The 16,663-nt window shown below is 47.2% G+C and overlaps 1 protein-coding gene across 1 annotated transcript in view; it reads right to left on the bottom strand.

The window, feature by feature from the left end:
* cacna1bb (calcium channel, voltage-dependent, N type, alpha 1B subunit, b) overlaps window positions 1-16,663 on the bottom strand; it is a 277,440-nt gene that overhangs the window by 150,282 nt on the left and 110,495 nt on the right. The window contains 3 exon segments of the mRNA XM_056290621.1: window positions 4,710-4,897; window positions 9,948-10,100; window positions 11,213-11,304. Coding sequence (XP_056146596.1) covers window positions 4,710-4,897; window positions 9,948-10,100; window positions 11,213-11,304 — 433 coding nt within the window.

The raw sequence follows: 16,663 nt of genomic DNA, 5'->3' as shown, positions 1-16,663 counted from the left end.
CATGGGGTAGATTTGAACGTAAACATGAAAAGATGCAATTCCCCCCCTTTTCTCCCTTGTTGTATGTACCTGGTCCAATTACCCCACTGTTCCGAGCCGTCCCGGTCGCTGCTCCTCCCCCTCTGCCGATCCGGGGAGGGCTGCAGACTACCACATGCCTCCTCCGATACATGTGGAGTCGCCAGCCGCTTCTTTTCACCTGACAGTGAGGAGTTTCGCCAGGGAGGATCAGGCTATTCCCGACATTTCCCCCTCGCCCCCTGAACAGGCGCCCCAGACCGACCGACCAGAGGAAGTGCTAGTGCAGCGACCAGGACACATACCCACATCTGGCTTCCCACCCGCAGACACGGCAAATTGTGTCTGCAGGGACGCCCGACCAAGCCGGAGGTAACACGGGGATTCGAACCGCCGTTCCCCGTGTTGGTAGGCAACGAAATAGACCGCTACGCCACCCGGACACCCCGAAAAGATGTGATTTTATTTGACCATAACAGAAAAATGTGAGTGGATGATAATAGGGATAAAATATTGAAATATAGAGATGGAAGCGTGATGAAGATAGAAACAAAAATAACTGGTCGAGAGAGGGATGAAATTGAGCAGCGGCAGGAAAAGGGATTAGAAGCGGGGCAAAAGAACTAGTGAGAGTGACGCTGAGGGAAGATATCTTCTCACATCACAGCGGCATGGGTCGCTGCAGGTAATGAGTCGGAGGAAGCACCAGAAGAGGTCTGAGGCAGACAGGAAGAACAATGACGCGAGAGAATAAGAGGAGGACAGGAGGCTGGCGGGGTGACACGCCTTAAAATAGCACTAGTTGGCATCTCCCGCACCTGGGAGAGAGAGAGGAAGGGAGAGTGAGAGGGAGAGGAGATGAAAGGAAAGAAAGCTGATGGGGAGAAGAGGCAGAAAGGGGGTGGTACAGTAATAGGGCGAGAAAAGGGAAAAAGATGCAGAAGAGCCGGGATTATGGAAGAGGGGGTGAGTTTGAAATAACTGCCTTCTTTGTGGGAAAAGTGGAATATTGACTATAAATTTAGTTGACCCCAACCATATTAATCACCCTAACAGCTAGCCACCCTTACTGCCACTACCAACAAACTATACATATATACAAGCTGCAGACTGTGTAGGTCCTCCCGTGTTATCTCTTACTGGACATAGTTTCTATAAAACACTGATGATTTCTTATTCCTCATTGTGAGTAGGATGATTGAGTTCCCACTTGCTTCATAGTCCAGGTAAGAAAATCCCAGGAAGTTGAATCAGGTCATCTGGACACAACGTTTATTCGCCGATACATTTCATCATCTTATAAACAATACCGTTGCATAGCGACAGAAACCAACAATCGGTTTCATATGCAAATATGGGCATGACCATTAACTAGACTTACAATAGTACACATGTCCAAGGTGTCCGGGTAGCGTGGCGGTCTAGTCCGTTGCCTACCAGCACGGGGAACAGTGGTTCGAATCCCCGTGTTACCTCCGGCTTGGTAGGGTGTCCCTACAGACACAATTGGCCATGTCTGAAGGGTGGTATGTGGGTATGTGTCCTGGTTGCTGCACTAGCGCCTCCTCTGGTTGTTCAGGGGTGCCTGTTCGGGGGGCAGGGGGAACTGGGGGGGAATAGCGTGGTCCTCCCATGCACTACGTTCTCCTGGCGAAACTGCTCACTGTCAGGTGAAAAGAAGCAGCGGGCGACTCCACATGTATCGGAGGAGGCATGTGGTAGTTAGTCTGCAGCCCTCCCCGGATCGGCAGTGAGGGTGGAGCAGCGACCAGAATGGCTCGGAAGAATGGGGTAATTGGCCAAGTACAATTGGGGAGAAAAAGGGGGGGGGGGATAGTACATATGGCCATTGTAACTCTACTTAATGGTCACGCCTATTTACATATGAAACCGATGGTTGGTTTCGGTTGCCAGGCAACTGTATTGTTTATAAGGGTGGGGATCCTGCAGTTTAGACTTGAGGGTGTCACTTAGATGAGTGACGAAACGGATCTGTCATTCAACTTTCTCTCCAGAAGAACTGATTCAACCTTCTTTGAAAACAGCGTAAACACTGGTCCAAGTAAGAAGAAAAATGAAAATGTTGTGAAGAAGGATTAATGGAGGAGATGATGAAGGAGAAAGGGTGCGATGACCGATGACGAAAAGAGAAAGGCGTGGAATAACCACAGGTCTATGTAAACAATATGGCCATCTTGACTTTAACAAGTACTTGCTGTAGCTGGTTAGTGAAGTCGGCGATGCAGAATCGTTTGCAAATTCAAGCTGCTTTCCAGGAACTGTCACACGCTTCATGACACGGTTCAAATAAATCACTGAGGAACACAACACGGCCGCACAATGAGTTCCAGCAGAACTGGAAGAAGATCAATGTTGGAACAAGTCGTTAATATTCCAGATGACACACAAACTTTATTAATCTACTTGTTTATTTTCTTCCTTTTTCTCCCCCTATTTTATACACGGTCAATTACCCCACTTTTCTGAGCCGTCCCGGCCGCTGCTCCACCCTCTCTGCCAATCCGGGGAGGGCGGCAGACTACCACGTGTCTCCTCCCATACATGTGGAGTCGCCAGCTGCTTCTTTTCACCTGACAGTGAGGAGTTTCACCAGGGGGATGTAGTGTGTGGGAGGATCACGCTAACCCCCCGAACAGGTGCCCCGACTGACCAGAGGAGGCGCTAAGTGTAGCGACCAGGACACACACCCACATCCGGCTTCCAATCCGCAAACACGGCCAATTGTGTCTGTAGGTAACGAAACAGACCGCCACGCCACCCGGATGCCCGACACACAAACTTCTGATGACTGTTTTTCACATTTGTGTTCCCCAACGGATGGAAATTAGCTTACCTACAACCGCAGCATTATCTCACAATATTGTGTCAGTATGAAATAAAATGAAAAGCTTAAGTAAAATGGACTACCTTGTCAACATAAGCTACACTTTAAAGTCTTCCATGCATTTACTTCATGCCGGTACTGCTAGAACAAGTGAAGAGCACCAGCTCTGGGTCCAACACAACGGATCAGTCACAGACAGACCTGCGCTGCAAATTCAGGTTACTCTAGTTAACTTGGACGCTTTCAGAGTTTTACAGTTTTAAATCTTTGTTTTTACAAAACCTTTCAGAGGGGAACCCTGGGACTGAATATCCACATACTGCATCATAGCACTCGGGGAAAAAAGGGTCTTTGCTCAACTTTTCTTTTTCCTTTTCCCGTGCAGGCTGCCAACATACACTATATGGACAAAGGTATTGGGACACACCTCTTAATCACTGAATTCAGGTGTTTCATTCAGACCAGACATTTTGGCCGATCTATGCTTCCAACTTTGTGGGAACAGTTTGGGGAGGGCCCCTTTATGTTCCAGCATGACTGTGCCCAAGTGCACAAAACAAGGTCCATTAAGACGTGGTTGGGTGAGTTTGCTGTGGAAGAACTTGACTGGCCTGCACAGAGCCCTGACCTTAACCCCATCGAACACCTTTGGGATGAACTAGAACGGAGATTGCGAGCCAGGTCTTCTCGTCCAACATCAGTGCCTGACCTCACAAATGCTCTTTTGAATGAATGGGCAAAAATTCCCACAGACACGCTCCAAAATCTTGTGGAAAGCCTTCCCAAAAGAGTGGAAGCTGTTATAGCCGCACAGGGGGTACCAACCCCATATTAATGCCTATGGATTTAGAATGGGATGTCATAAAAGCTCCAGTAGGTGTAATGGCCAGGTGTCCCAATACTTTTGTCCGTATAGTGTATAGTGAGTAAGGAGGAACAACGATGAGGGTTAACTTGTTCATGATGGACGTGATTCCTCTCCAGGAAGTGGAGCTTTCAGTGCAAGGCTGCTTTCCTCCCTCACCATGCCTGCACCACGTCTGCAAAACCACATGCTCAACAGCAGTATTCTGAACACAAATGTGTTGGGTAAGGCGAGCTGCAGCGCACAGGCCTACAAGCCTGTTTGATGGGAACCTCATGTCCCAATACCTATTTCACTGAATGTTCACACACACACACACACACACACACACACACACACACACACACACACACACACACACACACACACACACACACACACACACACACACACACACACACACACAACAGTGTGGGCAGGTACACTGTGTGCAGAGCTCCACGCTGCCTCCTAGATGTCCAGGCTGAACCCAAACTGTCACAGTTGACGCCCAGAAGTGGGCATTTGCTTGCCTGCGCTCCGTCTCTTTCTGCTGCAGCACTCTGGCGTACATCCACAGGGGCTGCAGAGATATTCAGCATGAGACGGGGGGGTGGCAGTAGACTAAAGGTCAACAGGCTTGTGACAGAAAGGTCACCGATTTGACTCAGAGACAGAGAATGAATAATGCTGTCAACCGCTACCTTCAAGGTGTCCTCGCATAAAGAACCCACCCCCGCACATCACACATTTAAGTACCCCCCCCCCCCATGGTGCAAGACTAGGGTTATACTGGACATGTTACCTCCCATGTATTGACAGATATGCATGTCTGCCAAGCTTGAATTTTGCGATTGATTTGTGCGTGTTTGTGTGCGGTAGTGTTTCTGTGTATACAGGAACAAGTACAATGTGAGAGACAGGAAGAGGCAACCCACACAAGGTCAAACCTGTCATTCTAATGATTTTTTTGAACAGTGACGTGTCAGCGGGTGGACTCACGTTGTACAGGATGTCCACCCATCCCTCCATGGTGATGCACTGGAACACTGTAAGCACCGCAAACAGGATGTTGTCAAAGTTGGTGATGCCAAAGTTGGGCCCGGTCCAGTATTTTTTGCACTCGGTACCATTTGGACAGGTCCTGCCCGGGGGCTCCATACCACAGAGCCGGTCAAGTGCCTTTTTACCTGAGAAAAGGAGAGATTAAGAAAAGCGTAGATTAAGAAATTCATTTTTATTCCGATTTTCATAATTTTACTCACACTGCTGACATCGCCAAGCAGCTGAGACATTTTTATGACCCTTGAGTCCATGAAACTCTTTCCAAGACCTACACAGTTTGAAGATGCAGGATCATCTTCCAAATTGTTTTTTTCCAAAGTAAATACTTTAAACGGACATTTTTTTTTCACCTTTTAGCAGCCATTTAATTTCCAGTATCCTGCTTGCTGAGTTTACTTGAGAGAATTGAATTGAATTGAGCTGGGGGGTGGCATGGTGGTGCAGTGGTTAACGCGGCCAACTAAGAGCAAGAAGGTCCTGGGTTCGAGCCCCGAGGTAGTCCAACCTTGGGGATAGTCCTGGGTCGTCCTCTGTGTGGAGTTTGCATGTTTTCCCCGTGTCTGCGTGGGTTTCCCCCGGGTGCTCCAGTTTCCTCCCACAGTCCAAAGACATGTAGTTCATGTGAATCGGCCATACTAAATTGTTGCTAGGTGTGAGTGTGTCGGCCCTGTGATGGTCTGGCAGCCTGTCCAGGGTGTCTCCCTGCATGCCGCCCAATGACTGCTGGGATAGGCTCCAGCAGTCCTGCGACTCTGAGAGCAGGATAAGCGGTTTGGATAAAGGATGGATGGATGAACTGGGCTGAAGTGGACTCTACTGAACTCAACTGCACTGAATGGATGAAGCAGACTAAACCTGAGCTGAGGTGAACTGAATCAAACGGTATTTAATTTAATTCAATTTAAGCGAAATGAATTGAAGTGAGGGAGAGCGAGGCATGGGTGAGGAAAGGTGAAAAGTGTCTACTCTTTTTTTTATTACTTTATTAATCCCTGTGGGGAAATTCTTTCTCTGCATTTAACCCATCCTAGCTGTGTAGCTAGGAGCAACGAGCAGCCGCCGTGCAGCGCCCGGGGACCAACTCCAGCTCGTCTTGCCATGCCTCAGTCAGGGGCACAGACGGGAGTATTAACCCTAATATGCAAGTCCCTCCTCCCTTTCTCCCCAATTGTATCCGGCCAATTACCCAATTCTTCTGAGCCGTCCCGGTCACTGCTCCACCCCCCTCGGCCGATCCGGGGAGGGCTGCAGACTACCACATGCCTCCTCTGATACACGTGGAGTCGCCAAGCGCTTCTTTTCACCTGACAGTGAGGATTTTTTTGTAAATTTATTTCTGATTTTTCCCTTTTTCTCCCAATTTAGCGGCCAATCGATCCCTATTTTAGTTCAAATGCCCACCCTCGTACTGCATGTGTTCGCCAACTGCATCTCTCTGGCAGGCAGTCTCGAAGGAGACGCCTCGCCACCTTCGTGACAAGGCGAATCCAGGCCGAACCACTGCTTTTTCCGACACACACAGAGACGCATTCATGTGACGAACACAAGCCGACTCCAGCCACCTTCCAAAGACAGCGTTGCCAATTATTGCTGCCTCATCGAGTCCGGCCATAGTCGGATCTGCCGAGACCGGGACGCGAACCCAGTCCCCAGTGGGCAAGTGCATGGACACAAAGCCGATGCTTAGACCGATACACCACCGCGGACCCTGACAGTGAGGATTTTTGCCAGGGGGACGTAGCGTGTGGGAGGATCACGTTATTCCCCCCAGTTCCCTCTACCCCCTGAACAGGCACCCCAACCGACCAGAGGAGGCGCTAGCGCAGCGACCAGGACACATACCCACATCCGGCTTCCCACCCGCAGACACGGCCAATTGTGTCTGTAGAGATGCCCGAATAAGTTGGAGGTAACACGGGGATTCGAACTGGTGATCCGTGTTGGTAGGCAACGGAGTAGACCACTACGCCACCCGTATGCCCGCATGTCTTTTTGATGGTGGGGGAAACCGGAGCACCCGGAGAAAACCCACTGCAGACACCAGGAGAACATGCAAACTCCACACAGAGGACAACCTGAGGTGACCCCCCGCCCCCCCCAAGGTTGGACAACCCCAGGGTTCGAACCCAGGACCTTCTTGCTGTGAGGCGACAGTGCTAACCACTAGACCACTGTGCCGCCCAGTGATAGAAATGAGCGAGGAAAGGTGAAAAGAGTCTCCTCTTTTTTCCTGCATTTAATTCAAAACCAAGCAGCTTAAATCAGGGACCCCGATAAGAAGTCAAAGCCTTTCGCTAGGTTAGCTATTGTTGTGCACAAAACCTTAGGCTACTGAAAATCTTACACCACACCGTATACCCCCTTTAACCATGTCTTGTATCTAAGGTGGCATCATGTCCAAAGTGGGTAACGCACACTAATCATTTTGAGTATTTTCTCTTACATTAGTTTAAAGGAGGGCTGCAGCCTACCACACGCCTCCTCCGGTACATGTGGAGTCGCCAGCCTCCACCCGACAGTGAGGAGTTTCGCCAGGGGGATGTAGCGCGTGGGAGGATCACCCCATTCCCCCCAGTTCCCCCTCCCCCCTCAAACAGGTTCCCCGACCGAGGAGGTGTGTGCCACACCACCCGGACACCCCACCTGCTGTATAAAACTACAATGTACAGCATTGTGTCTTCATGTATGTAGTGCCTAAATGCTGACTGAGTATGTGGAGAACAGGTGGAGTCTGTGGTGTACAGTTTGTGTCTGTCCCTTTCCGTGTGGGGGCCTGTTGAGGGCGCCCTGTTTATGTCTGTACTGTTTCACACTTTTCACTTTTAATAAATCACGAGACTCCCTGCTACGACTTCAGCCAGTGGATGAAGGGATTTCAACCCTGACAGTCCCGGTATTCATATATAAGTGTACTCTAACACTGCACTACTAAACTCACACAGATGCACAGCTGCAAAAAGGAGAAAAATATCCCACCATCACCCCCCCACCACACACACACACACACACCCACACAGGCACACACATCAAAATACTTTTTCGCTTTTATACCTGCTGGTGACTCACTCACTCACAACCATATGCAGTACACACACACACACACAAAAACACACACACAAACAAACTCATATTCGCAAGTATGCACACACACACACACACACACACACACACACACACACACACACAAACTCATACTTGCAAGCATGCACACACACACACATACACACACACAAACTCATACTTGAAAGCATGCACGCACGCACGCACACACACACACACACACCACAAGCAAGAGCGATGTTACTAGTTCAGCTCAGCTTAATCAAATCCTGTGGTGTGTGTGTGTGTGTGACTAAAATAACACAAAGCACACATATTGTACATTAGCAGAGAGGCACAACTACTCACAACACCGCAAGTACCCTGGCTGCCCTAGAAACAGTTAAATACACACTCTCGGACTCTCGTACACAAACATACACACCCTGCAGCTAGTCCCGCCAAAAACCCTCAGGTCCTCCCTCCTGACATTGTAACACAACAGCGGGGCACTGAAGGTTTTTTATCAGTACACTCACTGTACAACAAATCGCCTCACAGCAAGAAGGTCCTGGATTCGAACCCCCGGGTAGTCCACCCTCGGGGGGGTCGTTCCAGGTCTTCCTCTGTGTGGGGTTTGCATGTTCTCCCCGTGTCTGCGTGGGTTTCCTCCGGGGTCTCCGGTTTCCTCCCACAGTCCAAAGACATGTAGGTCAGGTGAATCGGCCGTACTAAATTAACCCTAGGTGTGAATGTGTGAATGTGTGTGTGTGTGTGTGTGTGTGTGTGTGTGTGTGTGTTGGCTCTGTGATGGACTGGCGGCCTGTCCAGGGTGTCTCCCTGCCTGCCGCCCAGTGACTGCTGGGATAGGCTCCAGCATCCGCATGACCCCAGTTGGAATAAGCAGCTTGGCTATTGGATGGATGGATGGATGGATGGATGGATGGATGGATGGATGGATGGATGGATGGATGGATGGATGGATGGATGGATGGATGGATGGATGGATGGATGTACAACAAATATTTCCAGCCAAGACCTCTCACCAATCACAGACTTGTCCCAGTTGCGCTCATAATTACCAGACTACGTGTCTAGCTGGGCTTTCTCAAAAATGGAGTTGCTCTTGCAATATCTTCTGTTTGTTTTTTAAATCCTGTACATGCAGACTGTTTTGACAAAGCCTGCTTCTTGCACTTCCTTGCAGAATAAAGCTGTAGCTCTCATCACAGCTAACAATGTCCTGCTGTCAGGTATTATTGCCAGACTTCTGCAGAAGTCTGTTGCAATAATGCTCAAACTATATATATATACGTATATACGTATATACGTGTGTGTGTGTATATATATATACACACACACACACATATATATACGTATATATAGATGTATATATATATGTATATATATACACGTATATATATACACGTATATATATATACACGTATATATATATATATATATATATATATATATATATATATATATATATATATATATATATATAAATAAAACGTTTTTTCTGAAACCGTCCATGGTGTTATAAGTGCTCAACCAATGAGGAGCGGAATATCAACACATATACAGGAAAAAAAAGTTTTAATACACTGCAGTACAGGCCTGTTTCGTGCGACGTGCACTCATCAACTGTAATGTATTAAAACTTTTTTTCTTGTATCTGTGTTGAAGTATATATATATATATATATATACACACACACACATATAATATATACTCAAATAACAATAATAATCTGCTGAAGTCTGTGGCAGGAAAAACAGCTAACTGCAGTCTCATTAACAACTTCTAGTGTAGCATTCGATCACACTGCCTTGTGTGTTAACACTGGTATTGAGTTAGAGCCACACGCTATCAATCAAAAGCCGGGCGCTGTGAAAAATATCATTTGTCAAAATCAAGATGTGAAAAATGAACATCAACAATTTAGCTGCTCGGTTGTTTGAGAACTTGGTTTATACACCCACTTTTCCAACGCTGCAAGGTGCATCGATACGAAACGCAATGAAAACCCATTTTATAACCGCATCAATAAGGAATACAGGAACGCAAAAAAAAAAATCAGTAAGGTTGAGACCAGGTATGCATGACATGTGTTATTATAATCTGTTTTCTCACCGTTGTCGATCCTGAAGCAGGTGGTGTGGAACTTGCCCATGTAAAACTCCACTCCTATGATGGCAAACATGACGATGGCAAAGAAGAGCAACAAGCCAATTTGCAGCAGAGGAACCATTGCTTTCATTATGGACTTCAGCACCACCTGGAGACCTGACGGGGGGCGGGGGAAGGAGAGAGTGAGACGATTAAATATGGATGTAGAAAGGGAGATCAAGACACGAAGAGACAAAGTGAGAAACAAGGAGAGTGCGCCAGATGAAGAAAGCTAGAGAGCAACAGGAGATAGAAAGAACATTACACTAATAGCGTTTTCACACTGGCCAAAAAACCCGCTAACATCCGCCTTTGGTCAATGTCACCACCAAAGACCAAAGGCGGATGCTGGTGGTTTTTTTTGGCCAGTGTGAAAGGGATATAAGAAACCCAATTCAATTGTCGAAACAACTGTACAGCTTCTCGTTCGGTCTTCATTTCCTTTTCTTTCCCATGTTAGCTTTTAAATTAGGTATGTGCAGTTATAGCACATGGATGCACATGTTCTGTATCATAATTTGGAATGAAACCCTCGCCCCTAATCGTTCAGAATTAAGGCTGGATTTAATTACAAAATGTACAAACATTTACAAACACAAAATTTACCTGACATTATAACGTGACATTCTGTCCATGTTTGCATGAAAAGCTCATAAAATGAACTAACACTCGATTCAATCTGGGGAATTCATGGGGTTTTTTTTAGGGTGGGGGGAAATCTTTTTTCTCCCCAGTTGTACCCGGCCAATTACCCCACTCTTCCGAGCCGTTCCGGTCGCTGCTCCACCCCCTCTGCCGATCCGGGGAGGGCTGCAGACTACCACATGCCTCCTCCGATACATGTGGAGTCGCCAGCCACTTCTTTTCACCTGACAGTGAGGAGTTTCACCGGGGGGGACATAGTGCGTGGGAGGATCATGCTATTCCCCCCCAGTTCCCCCTCTCCCCAAACAGGCCCCCTGACCGACCAGAGGAGGCGCTAGTGCAGCAACCAGGATACATGCCCACATCCGGCTTTCCACCCGCAGACACAGCCAATTGTGTCTGTAAGGACACCCGACCAAGCCGGAGGTAACACGGGGATTCAAACCAGCGAGCCCCGTACTGGTAGGCGACGGAATAGACTGCTACGCTACCTGGACACGCTGCTTGTTATGTTTAGTGAATATTCTTTAGGATATATAGTATTTTAATCATGTAAATATTTTCATATGCTGTCAGGGACTTACTGGGAATTCCCGAAACCAGTTTGAGGGGTCTGAGCACTCTCACCGCCCGCAGTGTCCGCAGGTCATATTGCGAACCCACAGTGGCCAGGATTCTGATCACCCACCGACCCACACACATAAACACACACACACACACACAACAGACATAAACACAAGTGAGAAAAAACCTTTGAGAGACAATATGCAGAGACATGGCAACAAACAGATCAATGCAGACTTGAAAACCTGGCAGGAACTAACCAAAACTAACAAAAATTACATTGTAAAAAGTAAAAATGTGTATTGCATCATGACATTTTGCTGAAAAATGACACAAGAGGCTACTGAGGCCCCCCAGATCCCTTGAAAATGAACCTCACTCTGTAGACTCTGTCTGTGTCTCTGTGTCTGTCTCATTTGACCAAATATGTTCTTTTTTCAGTTCTTCTACAGATTGGTCAAAACATGTCTGTTTTTTTGTTTTTCCTGAAACACACTCCAGCTTCCAGCTCGGTTATCTCATCTTCACATCATGCCATTCACAACATGTACTGCTTTTGTCTGCCGTACTCTTAAGGAACCACTTGCTGAGGCAGGTACCTGAGTGTATAATGGTGTGTGTGTGTGTGTGTGTGTGTGTGTGTGTGTGTGTGTGCCATAAAGTCACAGCTGGCAGCCCTCATTATGAGCTTTTCACAGAGGGGGAGGCTAAGTGCTCTATGAAAACACAGAAAGACGTACTCTTGGCCAAGGGGGGGGGCGAGAGAGAGAGAGGGTGATACAGAGATACAGAGAGAGATACAGAGAAAGAGAGATAAAGAGAGATAAAGAGAGAGAGAGAGAGAGAGAGAGAGAGAGAGAGAGAGAGAGAGAGAGAGAGAGAGAGAGAGAGAGAGAGAGAGAGAGAGAGAGAGAGAGCAATAAAGAGCGATACAGAGAAAGAGCAATACAGAGAGATACAGAGAAAGAGAGATACACAGAGAGAACGAGAGAGCAAGAGAGAAAGAGAGAGCGAGAGAGAGAGAGAGAGTAACCTGGGGGAGGTATTCTGTAGTATTATTAACTCCCGGCTCATAAACTTCCTTATGACACACAATGTCTTGAGTAAAAGCCAGATTGGAGTCTTACCAAATTATCTACACCCTACACACCTTAACTGAAAAACACACTCAAAATCCCAATAAATTATTCACTTGTTTTGTTGACTTCAAAAAAACATTGGATTCCATTTGGCACTACGGATTGTTCTACAAATTAATTGAAAGTGGTGCATGGGGTAAAACACATGACATTATAAAATCAATGTACCTGGGAGCTAAGTGTGGCATTAATATTGGACCCAAAAGAACCCAACATATCCCTCAGGAGTGCGGAGACAAGGTTGCTCTTTAAGCCCAACTCTATTTAGCATATACATTAATGAGTTGGCAACCATACCGGAAAAGTCATCAGCACCTGGATTCACTCTGCACGACAGTGAGGTCAAATTCATATTCTATGCAGATGACCTAGTCCTTCTTTCACCAATGGAGGAAGGACTCCAGGTTCAATTAGACCTTCAAAGGTTTTGCCAGACCTGGGCTTTTGGCAGTTAACATGAACAAAACTAAAATATTAATCTTTCAAAAAAGTTCCAGATATCAGGGGAGACAGCATATATTTAAATTAGGACCAAACGAAATTGAACATACACTAGTTTACACCTACCTAGGCCTTAGAATCGACTGTAAAGGAACATTCAACATGGCAGTGAATGAACTAAGAGACAAGGCATGCATGGGCTTTACTTACCATAAAAAGACAAATTCCTTTTGAAATTCCAGTCCGAATTTGGCTAAAAATATTTGCATCAGTGATAGAACCAATTGCCCTTTACGGCAGTGAAGTGTGGGGCCCACTTGCAAGTCAGGAACTAGATAAATGGGAAAAACATCCAATTGAGACCCTGCATGTTGAGTTTTGCAAAAACATCCTAAAAGTCCATCGGCACCCTATAAACAATGCATGCGGGGCAGAATTGAGCCAATATCCTCTTCTGATTAAAATCAAAAAAAGGGCAATCGAATTCTGGAAACACCCCAAATTCAGTGACCCACACTCTGTCCATTACAAAGCCTTGCAAAACCAAGAGCTGGGCAAGAACTCTCCTACCAACCTGGTCTTCAGCCATCCTGTTCCACTAACACATACGAACACTTTAAAGGCACAAGACCAGGTCCAGACTACACAACATATCCAGCTTAAACAAATTTCCTCAAACCTAAAACACAATTTTTACAAATATTGGCAATCCAAAATGAAATCATAACGTAAGATGCAACACTGTTTGGCCCTAGACAGAGAATATGCATTAGCAGATTACCTAACTAAAATAAAAGTAACAAATTTGAGAAATACACTGACGAAATACAGACTCAGTGAGCACCGCTTAGTAATAGAAACTGGCAGACCCGGAAAAAAAAAACTTGGCTGCCAAGAGACAAACGTCTGTGTCAGCAGTGCAAAGACAGCCTAGTTGAGACAGAGCTGCACTTTTTAACAGGGTGCAAAACATTCCAACCAATCTGTGACTGCCTCTTCCCAAAATTTGAAGAAAAACATCCCAAATTCGATGCTCTACCACACCACAGTAAACTACCCTACTTATTGGTTGAGGACAAAGAGAGCTATACTACAGCTGCACAATATGTTCTCACTCGCCACAGTCTGAGGGACACATATTCACACACATTCACACATATTCACACACATATTTCCTAATTTTTACACAAAGAAGCCCAAGATCACGCTTAGACACACATGCAAACACAGAGAGCCTCTCTCGCTCACTCTCTCTCTCTCTCTCTCTCTCTCTCTCTCTCTCTCACACACACACACACACACATGCACACACACACACACACTCAAGCCCACAGAGACTCATAAGTACACATGCACACACAGATAGTCATCCTATCCTACTGCTTTAAATAAAATTAAATAAATAAATAAAATTAATAATGATAATAATGATAACAATAGTTAATAAGTACCACTTGTGACTGATTACCAATCTGGTTTTTATACTGCACCTGCATATGTTCTGACTTCTTGTTGTATTGCTTTGGCAACCCAACTGCCTATTTATTATGCAATAATGCAGAGAGAGAGAGAGAGAGAGAGAGAGAGAGAGAGAGAGAGAGAGAGAGAGAGAGAGAGAGAGAGAGAGCCACAACCTGAGAGACAGTGGGTGACGGCACCTATTGCTATTGTTTTTGTTTGATATCATAATCGTTGTTGTTGCTGTTATTATAATCATTGTTGCTGTTGTGCTGTTGTTTGAACCCGGTCAATTACCCCACTCTTCCGAGCTGTCCTGGTCTCTGCACCCCCCCCCCCCCGTCAAACTGGGGAGAGCTGCAGGACTACCATGTCTCCTCCGATACATATGGAGTCGCCAGCCGCTTCCTTTTCACCTGACAGTGAGGAGTTTCACCAGGGGGACGTAGCGCGTGCGAGGATCATGCAATCCCCCCCAGTTCCCCCTCCCCCCAGAACAGGTGCCCCAACCGACCAGAGGAGGTGCTAGTGCAGCGACCAGGACACCGTCTTCCTACCCGCAGACACAGCCAATTGTGTCTGCAGGGACGCCCGACCAAGGTTACACGGGGATTCGAACCAGCGATCCCTGTGTTGGTAGGCAACAGAATAGACCACTATGCTACCCGGACATCCCACATGCATGTCTTTTTGATGGTGGGAGGAAACAGGAGCACCCAGAGGAAACCCACACAGACATGGGGGGAGAGAACATGCAAAATCCACACAGAAAGGACCTGGGATGGCCTGGGGTTCGAACCCAGGACCTTCTTGATGTGAGACAACAGTGCTAACCACTGGGCCACCATGATGCCCTAAAAATAACAAATAAAATTATAATAAAAATAATAATAAACTATATATATATATATACACATACACATACACACACACAGCTACTTCTGTTACCATGGGAACCAATAAATCACCCTTAGCTGGATGGAGTGAAACTTTGAGCACTCAGATTCAGCGTGACTGTTATTTCATGCATGGACTGTCTTCAAGGGCTAATGAATTGTATACCAGCCACTGGGTTCAGACCTTCTGATTGTGATTTGTTTTTATTCACCATATTTCCAAAGATGCAAAATGTCAAAATCAGTTATACTCTACTGTGCTTTAAACTTATGTGCAGCATTGGGCGGCATGGTGGCCCAGTGGTTAGCGCTGTTTCCTCACAGCAAGAAGGTCCTGTGTTCAAACCCCGGGGCAGTCCAACCTTGGGGGGGGGGGGTCATCCCAGGTTGTCATCTGTGTGGAGTTTGCATGTTCTCCCCATGACTGCAGTGGGGTTTCTCCGGGTGCTCCGGTTTCCCCCGCCATCAAAAGGAACATGCATGTTAGGGTTTATACTTCCTGTCTGTGCCCCTGAGCAAGGCAATGGGAAAAGTACTGGAGGTGGTCCATGGGCGTTGCATCAAGGCAGCAGCCCACTGCTTCTAGCTACTCAGATCACAGCTAGGATGGGTTAATTTGCAGTAACTGAATTTCCCTAAGGGGATGAATAAAGAAAACTTAATTTTTTCCCTTAATTTAATGTGCAGCATTATTGGTTTAGTAAGGAAAAGAAAAGTTGGGCAACGATGGGTGGTGGGATACTGAGCATTGGCAACCACACATGTTGCCTTATATAATATTACAGGTCAGATGGCACAGAATCATCTCACCACCAATTCAACGTGTGTACACACACTAACATACATGTAAACACACGACTCAAGCAGTGTATCTATCATTTCTTTCAACATAAAAATTGTGACAACCACGGGGGAACTTAGCACCCGACCCAGCAACGAAACGGAGACCGTCGGCAAGTTGAGCCCGCTGTGGGCATTTATTCACAAGAAAAAAGGAAAACACGTTCAGCAGGAGTCGTACTCCTCGTCTGTGCCGGCTGGCTCCCATCTTCGTTGGCTCGTACGCTGGGCAGCCATCATGACTATGGCTTTCTCTCTCCCCCCCAGGCGGCTGTCTCTGGCTCCCTTTTATCCTGGGGCTCCTCATCAGCCTCCGATTGGGGCCAGGTGTGTCGCTCAGTCTCCCTCTCGTTGAGGGGGGAAGTGGGTACAGGCGTGTTTCTGGGCTGTGTTGGGTCGCTGGCCATGGTGCTGAAGCTGGGTTGACGCCGGGATTGTCACAACTCCCCCTCCCAAGAAGGAAGCCAGGGTCAGGGATCTCCGGTGGGTGGCCCGAGGGCTGGGAACGATCGGGCGGGCGACCAGGCCGCAGGAGGCAGAGCATCTCTGGCAGGGGGCCCGAGGGCTGGGACCGATCGTGAGGATGTCCAGGCTTCGGAGGCGGCGGGATGGCCGCGGGGCAAGCTGGACTCAAAGGCGGCCTGGCAGCCGCGGGACTCGAAGGCGACCTGACAGCCGCGGGGCTAGCGGGACTCGG

The sequence above is a fragment of the Lampris incognitus genome, chromosome 12, assembly GCF_029633865.1.
Source record: "Lampris incognitus isolate fLamInc1 chromosome 12, fLamInc1.hap2, whole genome shotgun sequence".
Lineage (NCBI taxonomy): Eukaryota > Metazoa > Chordata > Actinopteri > Lampriformes > Lampridae > Lampris > Lampris incognitus.
The sequence above is the reverse complement of the archived record's forward strand: the minus strand, read 5'-3'. Positions and strand labels throughout refer to the sequence as shown.